Below are 18,845 nucleotides of genomic sequence, written 5' to 3'. Positions count from 1 at the left end.
GATTTTCAACAGGAAGAAGGCAGACTTTTCAGCGCGTTTCAGCTCTCCTGGCAGCATCGTTTTAATGACTGCAAGGAATTGCTCTAACGCAGAGTTCGCCTCAGCGGTGTGATTAGCTCCTATTAACACACACAAACTCCCTTAGCCATGAAGGCTCCTTCATGCATAGCCTACTCAACATTGTGCCGTAGCATCAGTCCTTCAGAAAGAAAAACTGTAGGCAGTCCTTGTGCCCTTTAAATCCAAGCCCATCAGACTCTGCTCTGCCAGGTGACTGCATGACCCTTGGAGCAAACCCCTTACACTGCTATAAAACATACTGTAAATGGTCATGTCTCCACCATCCTTCCATCTGCAAAGCTATTTGGAGCCTCGAGGTACCAATACACATAAACAAAAGGGAACGGATCACCCTATTGGGTAGTAAAGAGAGGTGGTCTGAGTATTTCCCAGCTTCCTGTAGTTTAAGATGGGTGCCCACTTTCCACCATTTATTCCTTTGATGCTGCTCTGTGCAGGCAGCATAATACTGTGCTGATTAGCATGTCTTCTCCAGTGTTTAATGTCACGTGTTGCAGGCTTGCCTCCCTGTTATGTCTGGGATCATGTTATTACCTGCCACTGGATTAACATTATTGATATTTTTAATTGCTTGAGCTATATTTGTCATACTCCTGCTGCTTAATGTTTCAAACAAAGTTCATCTCTTCAGCATTTCTGATTTCCTAGGAACTTTTTATGGCAAACTTTAAAGTCTTTCCAGGGGCATTTTTTTTTTTTCCCCTGCAGTAAATAGACTTCCTTTATAATTATGGTCATAGATATCTGTGTACATGTAGTCATAGAATCATAGAATCATAGTCACCAAGGTTGGGAAAGACCTACAAGATCATCCAGTCCAACTGTCCCCCTGTCACCAAAAGATCTCACTAAGCGATAACATTGTTCACATAACTTCTCCAAAACCTTTTAAATGCTTGAAAATAGTTTGCTGAGTGACACAAATATTCTCTCATGGCTTAATGGACAGTAAAATTACTCTAACGCTTCTCAGATTTCAAAGGTTCTTCATCTATTTTGCTTTTGAGACTAGAACAACCCTTTATCTGATATCTTCCTAATGATGAACACACTGACTGTGTCTAATTGCTGGCCTTTTCTTGAACTGTGTGGTGAAAGATCAATATAAAACCAAGGTCATACAAACATGTTCTATCTCTTTTCTGTTGGAATGCCTAATTGCTTGCTGTCCTTATCTGCATCATGAACTAATCAGCAACAATGACAATAGAAATAATGATGTGGCAGATCCTTGACCTCATCTTTCAGTGCAAATAACTGCCTGACACTGTTACCATTTATGGTCATGTTTGGCATTGTTAAATAAGATTTTGATGTTTTGATTATTTTTTGGTATTCCACGGCATGCTATTATTTCATGTAGTAATGTTAACACGCTCTAAAAGATCTTCTGCAACTCTATAAAAGGATTATTACTTATATCTTTTGCTTAATAATAATTCTGAGATTGATAAGCTCCTCTGTACATAACCTACATTGTTCCTCCTAGAGTTAGGAAGTAATCTATCTACTTTTAAAATCTATGTTGGAGGTGACTTCCCAAGACACTGAAAGCAATGAAATTTTCATTTAATGTCTATGCTGCTGAGTGTCTGGCTTATAGGAGGAGGTAATGGGTAGGAGAAAGAACTACTTAATGAACTATCGTGCCTTGAAAATTAAGTGGTATTTGTTGTGACAGAAATGATGGGATTAGTTGATAAAACTTATGATATTGTGCTCATTCCTGTGTATGACACCGTAGCGTTGTGACATTATGCAGAAAAATTGCAGGCTTAGTTGATTTCTTCTGATTTTGTATGGATTTTATGCTGTTATCTGCTAATTTAGCAGCATATCTCTGGATTTGTTATAATGCAGGTAAACTAAGGATCTGGCTCCAAGATAGTCTACTCAAAATATAAGGGACAAGTTGAAAATGGAAGTTGTTCAGGACCAGTTTTCAGCATTTTACTAGCTTTCATTTCTCAGAGTGTAGAGTTTATTTAGCAATTGTTTTCAGATAGTAATTTAACTACTCACTTTTCTACTAATTGCTGTTTTCTGACAGTGTGTTGTCTCATTTAAGTTAGTTAAATGACTTCAATGGATTATTTAAAAGAAAAGACTTTCATGAAGTTGCTAAATATGGCAGTCCCAGTTTGATGGGAAGGTTGAGAAGTAAGTATGTAGACAGTATTGATCATCCGTATCTAATGAATCTGAGTGTGACAAGAACATACAGAGATAAATGTTGCAATACTGGGTTTGACTTAAGAAAAGGAGAATAGGTGTGAAACAAAGCATATGTATTATTTATGCAACAGCAAAAGAGACAGTATATACCACCATACACAAAGGATTTGCCCGGATTTAGACTGAAGTGGGCAAAGTGTCTTAACTTCTCATCAGTAGGAAATTTCAAACAACAAAAAAAAACCCAACAAACCAGGAAAGAAAGCATACAATGACTCATTTATCTTGAACTGTTTGAAGCAAAATGGTGGAATTCAAAACGTTTGAGTTATTTGCATGATTACAGTACTGAGGTAAATAGGCAGGAATCAGAGTATTAATGACTCTGGGGTGCTCAGTTCCAAGACTGTTGTCTATTTGTGTTCTTGGTTTCTTGACATCAAGTAGCAGCCCAGGCAGAAGGCATTTGCAATGCAAAATCAGTTTTATCATCTAGCTCTACTAGGAGTAGAAAGTGATGTCCCATCCCTGGCTTTGTTTTTAAGCAATTGCTGTTTTTTACAGTTATGCAGTTCCTATCAAACACAAGAATATTTAGACGAAATCTGTTTAACAATCTCTTTATTCTAAATGAATAAATTATGAAGAGAATAGATGATGTTACCAGATACATTTAACAGTTGTTACTAGACAGATATTCCAGGACTTTGAATCCTAGGTAGCTCTCTCATAAAAGCCCTAACAGATTATTTCACTTTCTTTCTTTCTTTTCTTTAAAAAACAAACAACCAAAAACTATTGGTGCTCTAGTTTGCTATACTTCATCTTGAACGTAATACAACAGTCTAGCTAGGAAGTTGTAAATAAAATCTGCCTTGAATGGGGCAGATTTTGTTCAGTTTGTTGCTGTAAGTATCGTCTATGGCAGCAGCCTCTGCCCAGGATCCTCTCACCACCCCAGCACTGCGTACTATTGCTGAGCTGTGGCCATGGTCACATTGCACAACTGCCGCTCTTCAGAGCGAGTGTCCCTAGTGAGGTGACAGCAGCAAGGCTGCCTGGGCAGCTCTTAGTAATTACTGAATCAGAGGAACCACCAAATGTGGATATTTAGATACAGAGGTAACACATGCTGTGTTTCAAAAGGTAGCAACAAAGGAATTATTTCACGTAGTCTTTTTAGCCACCAGCAAAGTGGCTGAGGCTTTTTTTTTTTGCATAGCTACTGTGGATGTGCTCAGTTATCTGCTAGCTTTTGTACTCAGCGAGTATGTTTTTGTTTTCTTCCCTCTCTGTAAGAGGTTTGGTAGTTACTGGAAGAAGTCTGAGGTACGGTTGTGCTAAAAACATTCTACTTTTTTTTGTCTTGAAGACAATGCATCTCAGAGGAACTCACAGCAAAAGCAGGCTGCAACATTTCACATAGGGAAGTTAAAACAGGCTTGCTTTTGTCTAACCCATTCCAACTGCATAAAGGAAATAAGCACAAGCTCACCCTGCTGGGCTGATAGCTTTTCTGATCCAGGGCAAGCAGCAAATTTATGAAACTGTGACTCATGTAGCATAACATATATGGTCACACACAGAGTAGACATGGCCCTGAAAACAGAGGCAGCAGTCAGCCTTCATGACAGCATCCCTGCACTATGCATCCTTGATGGATGTGGGGAGGAGCTTCGCATCACCAGAACAGGGCAGATCACGTTCATCTGTTCCACAGCTACAACACAGCCACAGAAAATCTGGAAAACACTGCTAGGCTGCCTTTGTGCACAGTGCTTTTGTGTGATCTTTTTTATTCCTTATTGACTAATAATATTCCTGGGGTAGCAAGACCACTTTTTATCATTGGTCTGGATTTTGATTCTTCAGATTAGAATGTATTTCCTTGTGTTGCTCCCTGGCTTGCACATACTCCTATGCAGCAGTAAGGGTTTCCATGCTGCTCATTGCTGTTTGATATCCAGCTGTTAAAAGCCTGCTTGGGTTGCTCTGCCTGCAGATTCTCACATGGACCAGTAAGCATGGAAGGACACAGCTCATGCGCCTCAGCAAGGACCTGGAGAAACCACCACAATTGCTTATGCTCAGCCACTTGCAGGATGCTTTTTTGAGTCCGTGACGGTGTTTGGGCTGCAGGAGATACATCCACCAGGACCTGGACTCAGACCACACAGGCCTTTAGGACAGCCCTCAGATGGTTTCCATACTAAAGAAGAAATCAACATTAGTTGGGCTACAAAAAATCTATACACTACATGATGAAGAAATGCTCTTCTAAATCAGGCTCAATGTTTCTGAGATTAATGTATTTTCTTCCTGTCCTTACGCAACACTGCAAGCCCTCTACACATCAGCCAGCAGCTTGTATAATGGATTCCAGACTTCTTTAGCTATAATAATTACAACTATACATGGTGCTCCTTGTCTCAAATAAATAATGAAGTGGTCTGCTACAACAAGATGTTTAAACACCTTGGAGTTGGTTCCACCCACCATATTCTATTGGCTTGCTTTATCTTTTCTTTCTGACATCTCTGCCTCAGTTATTGGTTTCATAGCCAATTCACAGTATGTAAACTAAACATTAAATGAAACGATAACAGAATGAGCATTTACATGTTTTTTTAAATCCAAGGAGACCCCACATTGCTTTAGAAGCTGTATTTTAATCCTGCCACTTCTTGGGATATTTGCTTATACTGTCAGTCCTGTGCAGGAATGAGACAAAGCCTGCAGTGTTGCTTTGATTCTTCATAGAATGACAGAATCATTTGAGTTGGAAGGGACCATAAAAGGTCATCTAGTCCAACTGCCCTGCAATGAACAGGGACATAAGCAACTTGATCAGCTTGTTCAGAGCCCCATCCAGCCTGACCTTGAATGTCTCCAGGGACAGGGATCCACCAACCTCTCTGGGCAGAATGATATGCAGGATAGGCAAGAATCACATTCCTGTTATCATAGAGTACTGTCTTCCAGAATGAAGATGTTTTTTAACTGTATTATGAAAAACGCAGTACAGGAAACTAAAACTTTGACACCTTTTGTCATCATGAAGCCCTGTTTTTTTTTTTTTGAAAATATTTTTAACAATATGCAAGTATATGCATATCTTACGAGACTAACAAAATCTGTTTTGCATTTTCATGTAGTATTTTATCATTTTTGATCAGAAAGAAAGTTCATTTATAAATTGGAGCTGTTCTTTTGGTATGACACCAACTGCATATACATAATTGTATTTGTGTGGTGTTAGAAAAGGATGTTCATTTTCTCTGTGGAGGAAAAAGGAGGGATAAGTTTGATGTTTTAAGTTGATTTTATAAAGTGAAATCTTGCTATTATCAGAGCAGATCAAGAGGTTGGTGTCATCATCAGGAATAATGGAAATTCAAGTAGAAAATACAAAACTAAAAGAGACTAATAACTCAGCAGTCTTAAAAGCAGTGATGGGAATGATAAATCCAGTAGCTTCGTTCCACTCCTTCCTGACAGAATGATTAAATTTTGAGAAGACAGTACTGAGATAATTTATCAGACACAGACTGCAGCAGAAACATACTTTGAAACTAAATCTAATTCATACATATTTCCATATTTTCATGTAAATAACCTGCAGATTATCTAATAGGGAAATAAACAGCCAGGCAACCTACACTTATTCCTCACTGTCTTAGTATGTGCTATAGTAGACAAGACTTTATTTTTCTGAGAGAGCTCCCTATTCAAAAACCTCTTTCACACACTCATCACTTGCTCTGTGATCGTCACTGCCTACTGCTCTTTCCTCTGTGTTTTCCTGTGTTAAGTGCAGACTGAGACATCTGTGAATTTGGTTCAAGGGCTGTGAGTTTTCAAAAGTTGCAGGTTATAAGCTTGAAAATATGGTATCTTCTACTGTGTCCTGAAATACAAGGGATAAGTTCAGACTTGCTAAGGAAACAGCTACTTCTTTCATTGAGCAATGAAAGGAACTAGAAAAAGTAAATAATTTTATGGGAACTAATAGGGCCATAGACAGACAGTGCAGTGGGGAAGGGGTCAGGGTTACTAGAGTAATTTATCAATGCTCATCGCCTGCAAACACAGGAAAAAGAGCATGTGATATTCTCACCTGATCCTAACATACATTCTCCGCTTAATGCTTCAAACAAACAAACAAACAAAAAAGATAAAAAGGAAAAAGAACAACAAAAGTCAGTAAAGTGATCAAGAATTCTTCAAAAATTACTGAATAGTTTCCTTTCATATGGCAGAACTACCAATTGATATAACAGCCTAGTATTTTAAACTTAAGTATGTATATTCACGCAGTCACATACACACGTATATTAAGCTGAAAACACAACCACTGTATGACTGAAGTGTTGGTTTTAACTTGCATGGAGTTCTGACTAAAGACTAGGAATTCTACATGCAAAAAAGCTTCAGGGATTGAAAGGAGAAGAAAAAAAGAAGTGGAAGTATAGAAAAGACAAATGCTTCTATCTACGTACAATCTTAAGTGACACTATTAGGATTCTTCCATTTGGACAGGGCTTGCTAAGTCTAAGCTGCACCATATACATCCAGTACTGACTGCTATGACAAATAAGCTTCTCTTTTACTGATCCTTTTCATCACTAAGTTTTCTGTCAATCACAAAAAAATCTTCAACGATTTTCACTGCAGATTTACATTTAAAGTTAAGGAACAAGTTATGTAATAAAAGTACTGTTTCTAACATCACCCTGTTTTCAACACAGTACTCCCCATATGTTTCAGATCAAGACCAACACTGCGACTTTACATGCTTCATGATATCGGAATTGCCACCATCTTTTACACCTTGCTCATTCATGGATGACTTTACTTTGCCAAAAGTCCACTCTCTGGAACACTTCTCAAACACACTGGTGCAGCCTTTTCCCCCAAGCTGAGTCTGTATGCTGTGTAGAAAACTCCTCTTGACAAGAAAAAAAACCAAAACAATCAACTGCCCCACTTGACATCTTGTTCAGAATATCACATTATTCAGGTCTCTTCCTTAGATTCCTTTTTATTTGGTAAAAAGAGTCAAAAATCATTTTGTGACAATTTGTCCCATGGTTATCGGTCTTTAGTTTCTTGTGTTTGTATTGTACGTTCTCACTGTTTCTGAACCTGTCTCCCATTTGGTCTTGTTGTGGAGTTTTTGTTTTGTTTTGGTTGCATTTAACTTTACAGTAGCCTACTTGTGTCATCCTGTCAAATGAGATTAAGCTATACTTTTTCAGCTATGCATATAAAAAACTAACCCGGTTTTCATGTTGTTTCTGTGTCTCATACCCCCAGATGAAACTGTGACATCTTATACTGAAGCAAGTGTTGTTATTTATACAGCCTTTTAAAACCAGACCAACAGACACATAGATGCACACGGCAAGTAGTCTTTGATACTAGATGAAAATTAACTTTATAATGGTTGATGTAGAAAAACAATTTATAATTGCTTTTATTTGTACCACAGAATAGAATCTTTGAATGGGTTAGGTTGGAAGGGACCTTAAAAACAGCCTGGTTCCAACCCTAATGCTGTAGGCAGGTACATTTCCCACTATATCAGGTTGTCCAGGGCAACATCCAGTCTGACTCTGATTATCTCCTGGAATGGGGCTTCCACAGATTTTGTGTGCTACTTCTGTTATGTTCCAGTGCCTCATCTCACACCGAGTAAAAAAAAAAATTCATGATATCTAAACTGTATCTACTCACTTTAGCTTAAAGTGAATACTTGTAGTGACAATATTTTTTCTGGAAATGAATGCATCTTTCCTATAGGTACCCTTAATGTTTCCCCCCCAGAGTCTTCTCTTCTCCAAACTGAACAACCAAGTTCCTTCAGCCTCTCTTCATAAAGGAGGTGTTCCATCCCTCTGAGAAACTTCATGACCTCCTCTGGACCCACTCCAACAGCTCCATGTCTTGTGTTGGGTGTCCCAGGCCTGGATGCAGTACTCCAGACAGGGCCTCACAAAGGCAGAACAGAGGGGGACAGTCACCTCTCTTGCCATGCTGGCCACCCAGCTCTGCTGAGTTTGCACTCAATCCCACTGGCTATGTCATTAATGAAGATAGCAGATAATACCAATCCCAGAGCAGACCTCTGTGGAACACTCCTCATTACTGATCTCCACCTGGACATAGAACAGTTGACTGCAACTCTCTGGATGTGGGTATCCAGACAATTATTTTTTCAGCAAATAGTCCACCCTTCAAATCCATCTCTCTCCTATTTAGAGACAAGGATGTTGTATGGGAGTAGCATAACTATTTACCTTTGAAAAATGGCAGCATCTATTTCTCTGACAGATCAGTATTACAAGATGATAAAAGATATTCTAGAATAGCAAATCACTCCTAAGCAGCAGTTACATAAGACAATTCGTAATACAAAGAATTATGTCTTAGGTACTCAAATGGTACCACACACCCTGAATTTGCAGATGCTTCCAAACGCAAATGACTGTTCACACTACAAAGTAACGGAGTCAAAAAATACATCACAGTATGGCTTATTTTACTTACCAGGCAGATGTACTCTGAAAAGACATCAAGGGTGGGCTTAAAGCATCTCCTTTTAGAGTATGTACTGTCTGTGATGTCTGAGGCTGTGGCTGAGGCTGAGTTTGAGGCTGTGTCTCTGGCTGAGGCTGAGTCTGTACTTGGCTTGGGTCCTGAGCAGAATTAATCCATCGGCTCTGTCCTTGTGTCATCCACTTTCCCTGGATTCCCCACCGTGCTAGGTAAAATTTGCAAATATCATAGTTCATTGAAGAATAATATAAAAGGTCCAGTATCAGCAAGATCACCACAAAAAAACCATAGATCCACACCCCTAACAGTGCACTGTAGTTGCTGTGAAAGAAAAGAAGGGAAAACAAGTCAGGTAATATGTCAGTATTACGTCATCATATTAAAAGTTATTTGTTTCTTTAATTATGTCAGTATAATACACAGAAAACAAAACAAAAGAAATTATTTTAAAGTACATAATTAAAAATTATAAATACTGTGTGACATGGGAGGCTTTTAAAAATGAAGACTCTCTGTCCTACAAATGTTTAGATTTCTCTCTCATCTGCTCACATATACCCTTAAAAGAGCAGACATTCTACATACTGTTACAGACAGGTCCTATGCTTTATTCTGCAAATTCCCTTTCCCAGAGAGTAACTCCTTTGGAAGCAACAAGGTGTTTATATAGAATCATAGAATCACGAGATTAGAAAGGACCTGTAAGATCATCCAGTCCAACTACCCTCCCATTACTGTTGCTACCACAAGCCACTAAACCATATCTTGTAGCTCCTTATCCAGATACCTCTTAAACACTGCCAGGGATGGTGACTCCACCACCTCCCTGGGCAGCCATTCCAGTGCCTGACCACTCTCTAAGAGAAAAAGTTTTTCCCTATGTCTAATCTAAACCTCTTCTGGTACAACTTGTGGCCATTTCCTTCGATCATGTTTGAGGTATGGGAGAAGAAGCCAAGCCCCTCTTCATCACAACCTCCCGTCAGGAAGTTGTAGAGTGCAATGAGGTCTCCCCTGAGCCTCCTCTTCTCCAGGCTGAACCATCCCAGCTCTCTCAGCTGCTCCTCATAAGACTTGTGCTCCAGAACCCTTACGAGTTTCACTGCCCTTCTCTGGACATATATGAGTGAGGATAACCACATGAAAATATGTTGTAATCATTGACCCTGAAGAGGTTCCACTATTGAAAACATGAAAAAACTGCTGACATGTATTACAAACCTCCAGTCTTAAAAGTTGCTTATTGTACTTGGACTTGCCTTCACTGTTAAGACTAATTATTGTTGGATGCAGCAGATGCTATGACAGGTATAGTCTCTCAAGCACAACTGCTAAAGATCCATTAGTTTCCGGGTACTAAATTTAAGAAGAAAAAATACTGACAAGATCTTATTGTATTACTCATTCAACGGGAAGAAAAATTATTACTACATTTGTATGTACATGTTGATGTAGCTATAGGGTGTATATGGGTAAAGGCAGTAAAAATCATCAGCTGCTGGCATGGTACACAGAACTTTATAGCTAAGACAGATGAGTAGAGTTATTAAAAGAAAAGAGAAAAGAAAGGAGGTTGAGAACTGGGAAATCAAAAAGGGGAAAAAGCTCTGAAGCTCCACAGATGATGCAGTACTAAAAGAAGATGACAACTACCAGGTGTAAGTACAGTCTGGATTAGAAATTATGAGTAAGGAAGAGGAAGTGAGAGCAGAGGGGGAAGGAAACAATTAGGTGTATGGGAAAGAACACTGATCTAGACCTAAGAGCTAATGTGGAAATAGGTGTAGAGACTATGAAAATAAACAAGCAGAAGAGATACTAATAAAAAAATGTCATTAGGAAAATAATCGTGGGGGAAAATGATCTCAAAGTAATAGTACTATGTAAATACTCCCGTCTGTTTGGACCTGAGTTTACATAGAGAATCTAACGCCAGCTCAACCATGCTTGTTCATAGACACTTGGGAAACTTTCAGGGAACTGCATTTGATCAGAAGGCCCTGTTAAAAGGCCCTCTCTGTGTAACTGCAGGATTATGCTAGCCCAGGATTCCAAACTTTTCAGTAAATTCCTGGAAAGATTGGAAGTAGACAAAGCATAGTGCTCATGAGAGCCCTTAACTCAAAAGTCATAAAGAAATCCACTGTGACAAATCCTGCCCTTCTGCACCATTACTGCCAACAGGGTCTGTGTTACGAAGATGTGAGCTGTGTTTGATCCACAGAAAGAATGGAAATATTAGAAAACATGTTATTTTCGTTTGGGCAGCAATTTGAGAGGGAGGAACATTTCTTACGGTTACCCCAGAAGAATTCATTGCTATTTCAGGCATTTAGTTTTACCCATCAGAATTTTGGTTAGTGAAAATTAGAGTTATTTTGAGTGTTCCAATTTAAAGCAACAATTTATTAATCATGCTATATACGAATTCTCCATCTGTTCCTTCTAAATAACATCTGTTCCTCGCAAGTACAGAAATGAAAGAGTGCCTTATTTAACTTAACAGACAGTGGGACAGCATCACTATCAAAGGAGCCTTGTGAAAGATCACAAGCAAAACTAATAGAATAGTGCGCTTCATACAAAGAGAGAAATGCTGCATTTTAATACACTTTGTTTCTCACACTATTGAGTTGGTAGAAAATACTAATTTTGCTGATCTTCACCAACTACATTGAAAATTAAAACTTCCCTACAAGTTGAGCAGATACCTTAAGTAGATAATAAACAACCTTACTTCTGTACCACCGAATAACAGTAGGGCCAGAGACAGAGCAAAGAACTGGGAATTGATTCAGCACTCAGGACTCACTCCCATTTCATTGAGTGGAATGATTTAATTTTAAAAGTTTCACCCTGCAATTTGATTTTCCTGTTCTTTTGTGCAGAAGTTTCACTTTAATCAAAAATAAGTCTGAATGGATTCCACATCTGTCAAGATTCCAATTATTGCAGTTTGTTCCTTCACAGGGACAGTCAAGTCTAATTGGCAGCTTTGGCATGGTTGTGCCTCCTCCTCCCTCTCTCTGGATGAAAAGCCTATCTTCACATCCTAATTCACCCACCCTCCTGGTAGGTGACTTTGGAGCTTTGCTTTTGGCTTCAGTACAAGGCTTAAGTGTAAGGCCATGCTGCCTAGTCCTCTGCTGTTGCAGGCCCACAGACAGAAAAACTGAATATGGAGTAAAGTTACATGATCATTACCTCCTAGCTTGTACATGAAACAGAATAGTTCATGGGTCTACCACAAAAGCTTAGGAGCACTTTATTTCAAAGCACTTTGGCTTTTACAGAAATAGAGTGTATATATGCTATAGAATTGATGCAGAGTCTACTTATGAAAAGATTCACTCTGGCTTCAAGAAGCCTTGAATTGGGCTCTCCGAGGAATCTCCAATTCCGTGTACAAAATCCTACACAGATTTCTCTGACACCCCTACAAAGAAGTGAAATAGACAGATTATGTTATTATTTTTGCCCATGCAATTCCTTCCATCTGATTTATTAACTTTTTGATTGAGATGGCAGGCAGGTTTTGGACTACACTGTTTTTCAGAAGAGTTTGTTGTTTTTGTTTTTGTTTTATATGCTGCACATGAACAGAAAATAATTCATTAAGGAATTCAGGCTTAAAAAAACTCAACAAATCAAAACAATTGTGAGCAGGATTCTACAGCTGCAGTATAAATGTGGGCAGGTGGCCATGGAAAATGCTTCTTTCCCTATTCTAGTTAAAAAGGACTGTTACTTGCAGTAGTAACACGTTTTAAGTGTTGCCCCAAGCAAATGCAAGTTCACCTCCTTTCAAATTCTGTGGTACTTTTATTACTGAGGAAACCTCAGTACTTTTTACACGCACATGAAAATAGGAAATACCTAAAGATGTTTGTCCCATCTTCTATTTTCCTGAAGAATTCACTGATGATGCAGTACCTAAGAGGTCTTCCCAGCTAAATTACATCTTTTTAGAACAGTTGGTGGTGGAAATGAAAATTTTATGTATTTAGCTTTGCTTTCTTGTAAAGAAGATTTTCTGGGAGATATTTAACCAAATGCCAGCTCTGCAGGGGACATGTTGCACATGGAGAAATATACTGCTGTTCCGTTTTCACACTGCTTTTGGTGCAGTGTTGTAGTGTGCTGTGCTAAAGCCATTCGACTCTGAAAAACTGGAATGAAAGATAAGAAAAAACACGCATGCATTACAGACTGCCATAATGCTGTTCCTGTGTCAGATCAAGGACTCCTAACACAGCACTGCTGCTGATTCCCATCAGAACATGCAAAATAGCAAATATGAGAGAGGACAAATGCAAGAATCAGGTTAATACTATTTTTAAGAGTAATTAAATAACTTATTGGACAAAGGGTTACAGAAAAACTTTTGGATAGTAGAACCTTTTTTATCTGTTAGACATCACTGGTATTTCTGTATTTAATACTACATGAATCGCTAACATCTAAAAATATTACAAACTGATTAGTCTGTGTGATTGCAAAGATATAGACCAGTATTCTGCGCTTACTAAAATGCAGTTGTTTAGTTATGGAAATTTAAGTAATGTAAATAAACCTGCTATGGTTACACTGTATGACTATAGAAGAGATATGTGGTTTTTCAGCTATGTCACAAGAAAAGAATTATGTATGACTTCATTAATTTTTCTTCTCAATGGCCTGATAAAACAAGAGATATGTTTTGATGATCACAAGAATGGCAAAGGGGAAAAATAAACCAAATATTAATAATAATGAATCACTCTTCCCTTAAAACTATAATGTTTTTTTCAGTTCGTTGCTACTGCCATATCTTAAATCATTCATTCTCTCCAGCCACAGTACAATAGGTTTCACCAGAATTATTTTTTTTGCAGTGGTGTGTGAAATTAGATTTAAACAAATAGCTGACTTTGTAACAGTATAGTGAAACCTGGATGTATTGGAATCCAAATAAAGTTAAATTACATACGCTAAATAAAGTTTGAGTGTGTTAAGATATTTATTACAGTGACCTAAGTGGAGGCATCTAGGCTTCACTTCTTTCTGATCCTCTACAGCACATTAAAATCATAAAGTCTTCTACCAATCTCAGTGAGCTCAGGATGAGGAGATCTCTCTCTGTCTCTTTACACTGGAGGATTTTTAATAGACAGTTAGCTTATCTTCATTTTTCTGATTTATCAGAAGTAATATTTCAGGAAGTTACAAAATGGCAACACTGATTTAACTCTTGCACTTCTCTAAACTACATAGAATCAGAGAATCACCCAGGTTGGAAAAGACCTTGAAGATCATCAAGTCCAACCATAGCCTAATCTTAGTACCCTAACTCTAACAACCCTCTGCTAAATCCCTAAGCACCACATCCAAATGGCTCTTAAACACATCCAGGGATGGCGATTCAACCACCTCCCTGGGGTGCCTATTCCAGTACCTAACTAACCTTTCTATAAAGAAGTGTTTCCTAACATCCAACCTAAACTTGCTCTGGCGCAACTTGAGGCCATCTCCAAAAGCTCTTTGTTGTATTTAACATATTCACACACACCTTTGCTTTGCATCTTTGATCAGCACATAACTAATGTCCACAAGAAATTCTGGACTAAAGATGTATATAAGTTATGCATTCTCCGGGTGATTCTCAACAACTCATACCAACAAACACTACAAAGATAGCCTTTTCTCTGTCACAACTATGTGAAGTGACTTTTAAAGAAGTGACTACTGGATTAAAACTAAAATAATGCTTACACTAAGCTCTAAGTATTTTAATTAAAGCAAGATCCCGTATCCCATAGAATACCAAATAACGTTCTTTCCCATTGATGAACTGCTTGCACGTCGCAGCCCTGAATCAGAAAGAACTCTGTGTTTATTTCTGTTGGTGCAAGCATGTGTCTATACACGCACATGTGAATGGACATGTAAACAACAAGGCAGGTGGCAGAGAAATGTTCTACATCCCAGGGACTACTTTGCAAGTATCACTCTTTTACTGTACATACACTACAGGCTCCTTTATTCTACGTGATTGTTGCTAGCACCTTTTAAGTTACAGTAAGCAATTTCTATATCTATACAAGATTCAAACATCAGAAGACAGAGCTGTAGGAGAGGTGTTAAGGAGGACAACACTGAGTTGGCTGCTGCTTGCTGCAGTTAAAAGCTAAAGGAGCAAACATCAGTATTCCAACTCTGCACCTTGTCTCATATGGATGAATGACAACAAGCTGACCAAGGTTTGTACCAGAAAACAAAACACTGAAATCCCTGTAGTAACCAAAATCAATAGGCTGGAATGCCAGTAGTCTTTAATCTGTCCCTTTCTTGCCCTGGTGGGCCTGGATACCAGAATAAAACATTAGAGGAAAGCAGAGAGATCAGAATTTGACTGTGGGAGTTTACAACAGCTGAAAGTGGCTGCACTAAGAGAAATCACAGTGGATTAGTATGGCCAGAATATCAAATACTAATACAAGACAGATCACAAGTGAGTATTTTGCCATCATAAATAAGTAATCAGTAACAAACATCTGCTTGCCACGGATTAGCTTCTTATGAATAAAAAAACAAAAAACCAACAAAACACAGCCAACTAAGGATAGGTCCCAGAATGACATGGAAGTATCTGAGGTAACAGGCAAGGAGACCGCACAGTGTAGGCATATAAGCAAATACATTCTGTTCCCCTAAGGTCAGAGATTACAAGAGATTTACATGTGAAATATAAGAGATTCAATACAGGGCTGACATGGAAAAAGATCAGCTCTCTCCCTCTTCCCCCATGGACGTGGTTTTGGTTTATTTTTACAGATGTGCATTTAAATATAGTTCAGATAAGACTGAAGCTGGTGAGAGACTGTTCATTTGTAACTTTTATATATATCTTCATATATCTTGTATTTATATGCAGCTTTTACTTACATACTGTCCAAACAATGTTTATAATATACACTAAAGCAAAGCTAAAATACAGTTTCTTTTAAGAGTCCTGTAACAGCAAAAACCTTCCAGCAATTTTACTCTGTGTGTGATTATTTTAAATGCTCCCATCGTTAAGCACACCTCAGACTACATTACTAGACCAGGAACAGTTTGGTTAAGAGCACTTAAAACTCATGTACTTACTTATGCATATATCCATCTGCATTCCCTGTTAAATTCATCTGCATAACAGTCTGAAATTCTGTCTCATTGCAGCAGTATTTAAATACTGTGTTGTTATGGTGACAGCAAAAGATGTAAGATTTATTGTCAGAAAGACGGGGGCAGTGAAAACCAAAGTGGTAGCGTCCTTTGTAGTCTGTATATGGCTCGCAGACCCGAAAATGTGCGGACAACACTGCAAAACAAAGAACAGTATTAGAGTGGTGAGTCATTTCTGTCATCGGTGTGCTATGAACTATCGGTTTTCATTGGTTAAGCTTAAGCAGCTGTTCTTTGATTTCTGAAAATGTTAATGTTTCAGAACTTTCAACATTATAACACTATATACTGAAAAACATAGCATTTAGAATTTGTTTTTTTTTTTTTTTTTACTTTACTACTGCTATGATTCTGTGATTCTGATAACTGTCATTGATTTCAAGGGAAGAGACGAACTGCCTTCCATGCCAAGAAACACAGAAGTATTTAGGAAAACATTTTCATAGCGTGCATATAGATATCCACAAAGACCCAACAATGCTCATGTTGGATTTTCCAGCAATGACTTCATGAAAACAAAAAGCTGATGTAAAAATTGCAACAGAAGTTTGAAGATGCTTCACCTATGGACACTGTTATTGATAGAAATCTCTCTTCCACTGTGAAGGCAGTTCTTCAGTAAGGATTATTCTGTCAGGTATGGGAAGTACAAAACTGTTTAACAGATCTCAACAGCTTTGAATTTGCAGTGAGACAGAACTAATAGAAATACAACTACTCCTGGGAATTCTTACAGATCTTCTTATTAAATTCTCATGTAAAGTGTTTATTACACCTCTGAGAACATTTTTTCCAGGACTGCCACAATGATTTTGCCATCACTTTTCCTGAAAAAGACATAAAAGGAAGGCCGTCTACACCCTTTGAATGTAGCTGACTGCTGCAGTGACTGGCACACTGTGGTTACAGCTACATGGTAAGACTGCAGGAACCCTAATTGTTACCAGCAACTGGAAGCCATGCGTGCAGAAAGGCAGCAAGGAAAGACCTTCCAACATAGTTGTTTATCACTTACATGTGAATTCTTTATACATCTGAAAAGTCTTGTACAAGAAAAGCTCCATATACCACCACCATTCTAACTGATTCATTTTTGTGGAAGGCCCTGTACTACTAAAGGCTATATGTACCATAGGGTGTCCAAAGGCCTTCCATTCCAAAGAGAACAAAATGTAGATGCTGAGAATCTGAATGCACAAGTGGTAGTGAAATGTTTTTACTCTGTTTTGAGAACAGAGACACAGCAATGCTGTGGACAACTATGCTTTGTGAAGTTACACAACTGTAACTACAAACTGAAGTTGCCCATTTCAGGTTGGCTACTCTACTAACTTGATGTATGATTTTAGTATCTGTTTATCAGTACATGAGGATACCTATAATGACTTGCATTGATTGAGCTTATCTATACAGCATCTCTCCACACACATTTCCTGTTCACTGGAAATTGGGTTTTCTCATTATTATTTTTAGGTTTCTCACATTCTTTTACTGTGGGCCTAGTCAAAATTTAATGATCATTGCAGTGGAAATGACTTCTTTATTTATGTGTATAGAGGGAGCATAGAACAAAGCATTAAACTAAGAGAAAACAAGGTCACATACTCCCTTCTGAATGAAGGAGAACCACTCTAAACTTTTTACAGTCTAAAATATGCATTTTTTTAAAAATAATTTTTTTTATTTTTTTATTTTAGCTAAACTAAGGCCTAAAAAAATTAAAAAATTTCATGAGAATTTCACGAAATCAGTGCAGGAATTCATTTGCATCCTCTTATGCCAAGTTTAGTTTTTCATTTACCTGAAACACAGTCCTCCTTGATAATAGGATGTGTGGCTAGAATGCAAAGTTAGGTTTTGTAACCACAGATTTCTTGAGGAAAAAAAATAACACTGAACGAGATAGATGAAGGCCTCCAAGGACAATCAAATGTCTATAAAATCTGATTCACTTTTTATGAAAGTTCCTATCTCCACTTGTGTCTGTTTCTACTGATTGAAGATCTTACAGCAGTTATCCTCCTAAAACAGTCTTTGCGCGCCCTTTGTATTTGTTACAGTTTCTGCAGAAATAAGAAGGAGCCATATCTTTCAGAGCAACCTGCATACGTATCTCATTATGTCTTCATTTATCACCCTAAGTTGATATACAATTAGATTAATGTTATGACATATGACAGCATGGGTTCATGAAAGGCAGATTGTGCTTCACCAACCTCATTTCCTTCTATGACTGTGTGACCAGACTGGTATTTTCTCATGCAGACTGGTAGATGAGGAAAGACTGTTGATGTAGTCTACCCAGACATCAGCAAAGCCTTTGACACAGTCTCTCACAATACTGTCCTGGGGAAACTGGCTGCATGTGGCCTGAACAGGAATACCCTTCTTTGGGTAAGAAACTGGCTAGAGGGCCGTGCCTAATGGGTAGTGGTTAATGGAGTTAAGTCCAGCTGGAGACCTGTTACAAGATCTAGATCTAGATAAGATCTAGATAAGCTGGATTGCTGGGCTGAGGTGAATGGGATGAGGTTGCACAAGTACATGTGCCAGGTCCTGCACTTCAGCCACAATAACCCCATGCAGCGCTATAGGCTTGGGGCAGAGTGGCTGGATGACTTTAAAGAGGAAAGGGACCTGGGGGTGTTGGTCAATGCTTGGCTGAGTATGAGCCGACAGTGTGCCCAGGTGGCGAAGAGGGCCAATGGCATCCTGGTTTGCATTAGAAATAGTGCAAAACTGTAAGAGCAGAGAGGTAATCATGCCGCTGTACTCAGCTCTGGTGAGGCCGCATCTTGAATATTGTGTTCAGTTTAGGGCATCTC

The 18,845-nt window shown here is 38.4% G+C and overlaps 1 protein-coding gene across 13 annotated transcripts in view; it reads right to left on the bottom strand.

The window, feature by feature from the left end:
* SHISAL1 (shisa like 1) overlaps positions 1–18,845 on the bottom strand; it is a 72,862-nt gene that overhangs the window by 16,426 nt on the left and 37,591 nt on the right. For 7 of the 13 annotated variants that reach the window (XM_085544123.1, XM_085544063.1, XM_085544080.1 and 4 more), the window contains 4 exons: positions 15,943–16,156; positions 8,806–9,135; positions 6,374–6,403; positions 4,322–4,465 (listed from right to left, as the gene is read on the bottom strand). In XM_085544123.1, the coding sequence (XP_085400249.1) occupies positions 4,450–4,465; positions 6,374–6,403; positions 8,806–9,135; positions 15,943–16,156 (590 nt within the window). In that variant the 3' untranslated portion in view covers positions 4,322–4,449. Of the gene's footprint in view, positions 1–2,860; positions 4,466–6,269; positions 6,404–8,805; positions 9,136–15,942; positions 16,157–18,845 lie in introns of those variants that run through there. The other 6 variants (XM_085544152.1, XM_015870070.3, XM_085544070.1 and 3 more) reach the window with 5 other exon arrangements.

The sequence above is a fragment of the Coturnix japonica genome, chromosome 1 (assembly GCF_054131305.1).
Source record: "Coturnix japonica strain WE chromosome 1, WE-NBRP24, whole genome shotgun sequence".
Taxonomy (NCBI): domain Eukaryota; kingdom Metazoa; phylum Chordata; class Aves; order Galliformes; family Phasianidae; genus Coturnix; species Coturnix japonica.
Note: the sequence above shows the minus strand (reverse complement) of the source record. Positions and strands in the feature narration are given on the sequence as shown.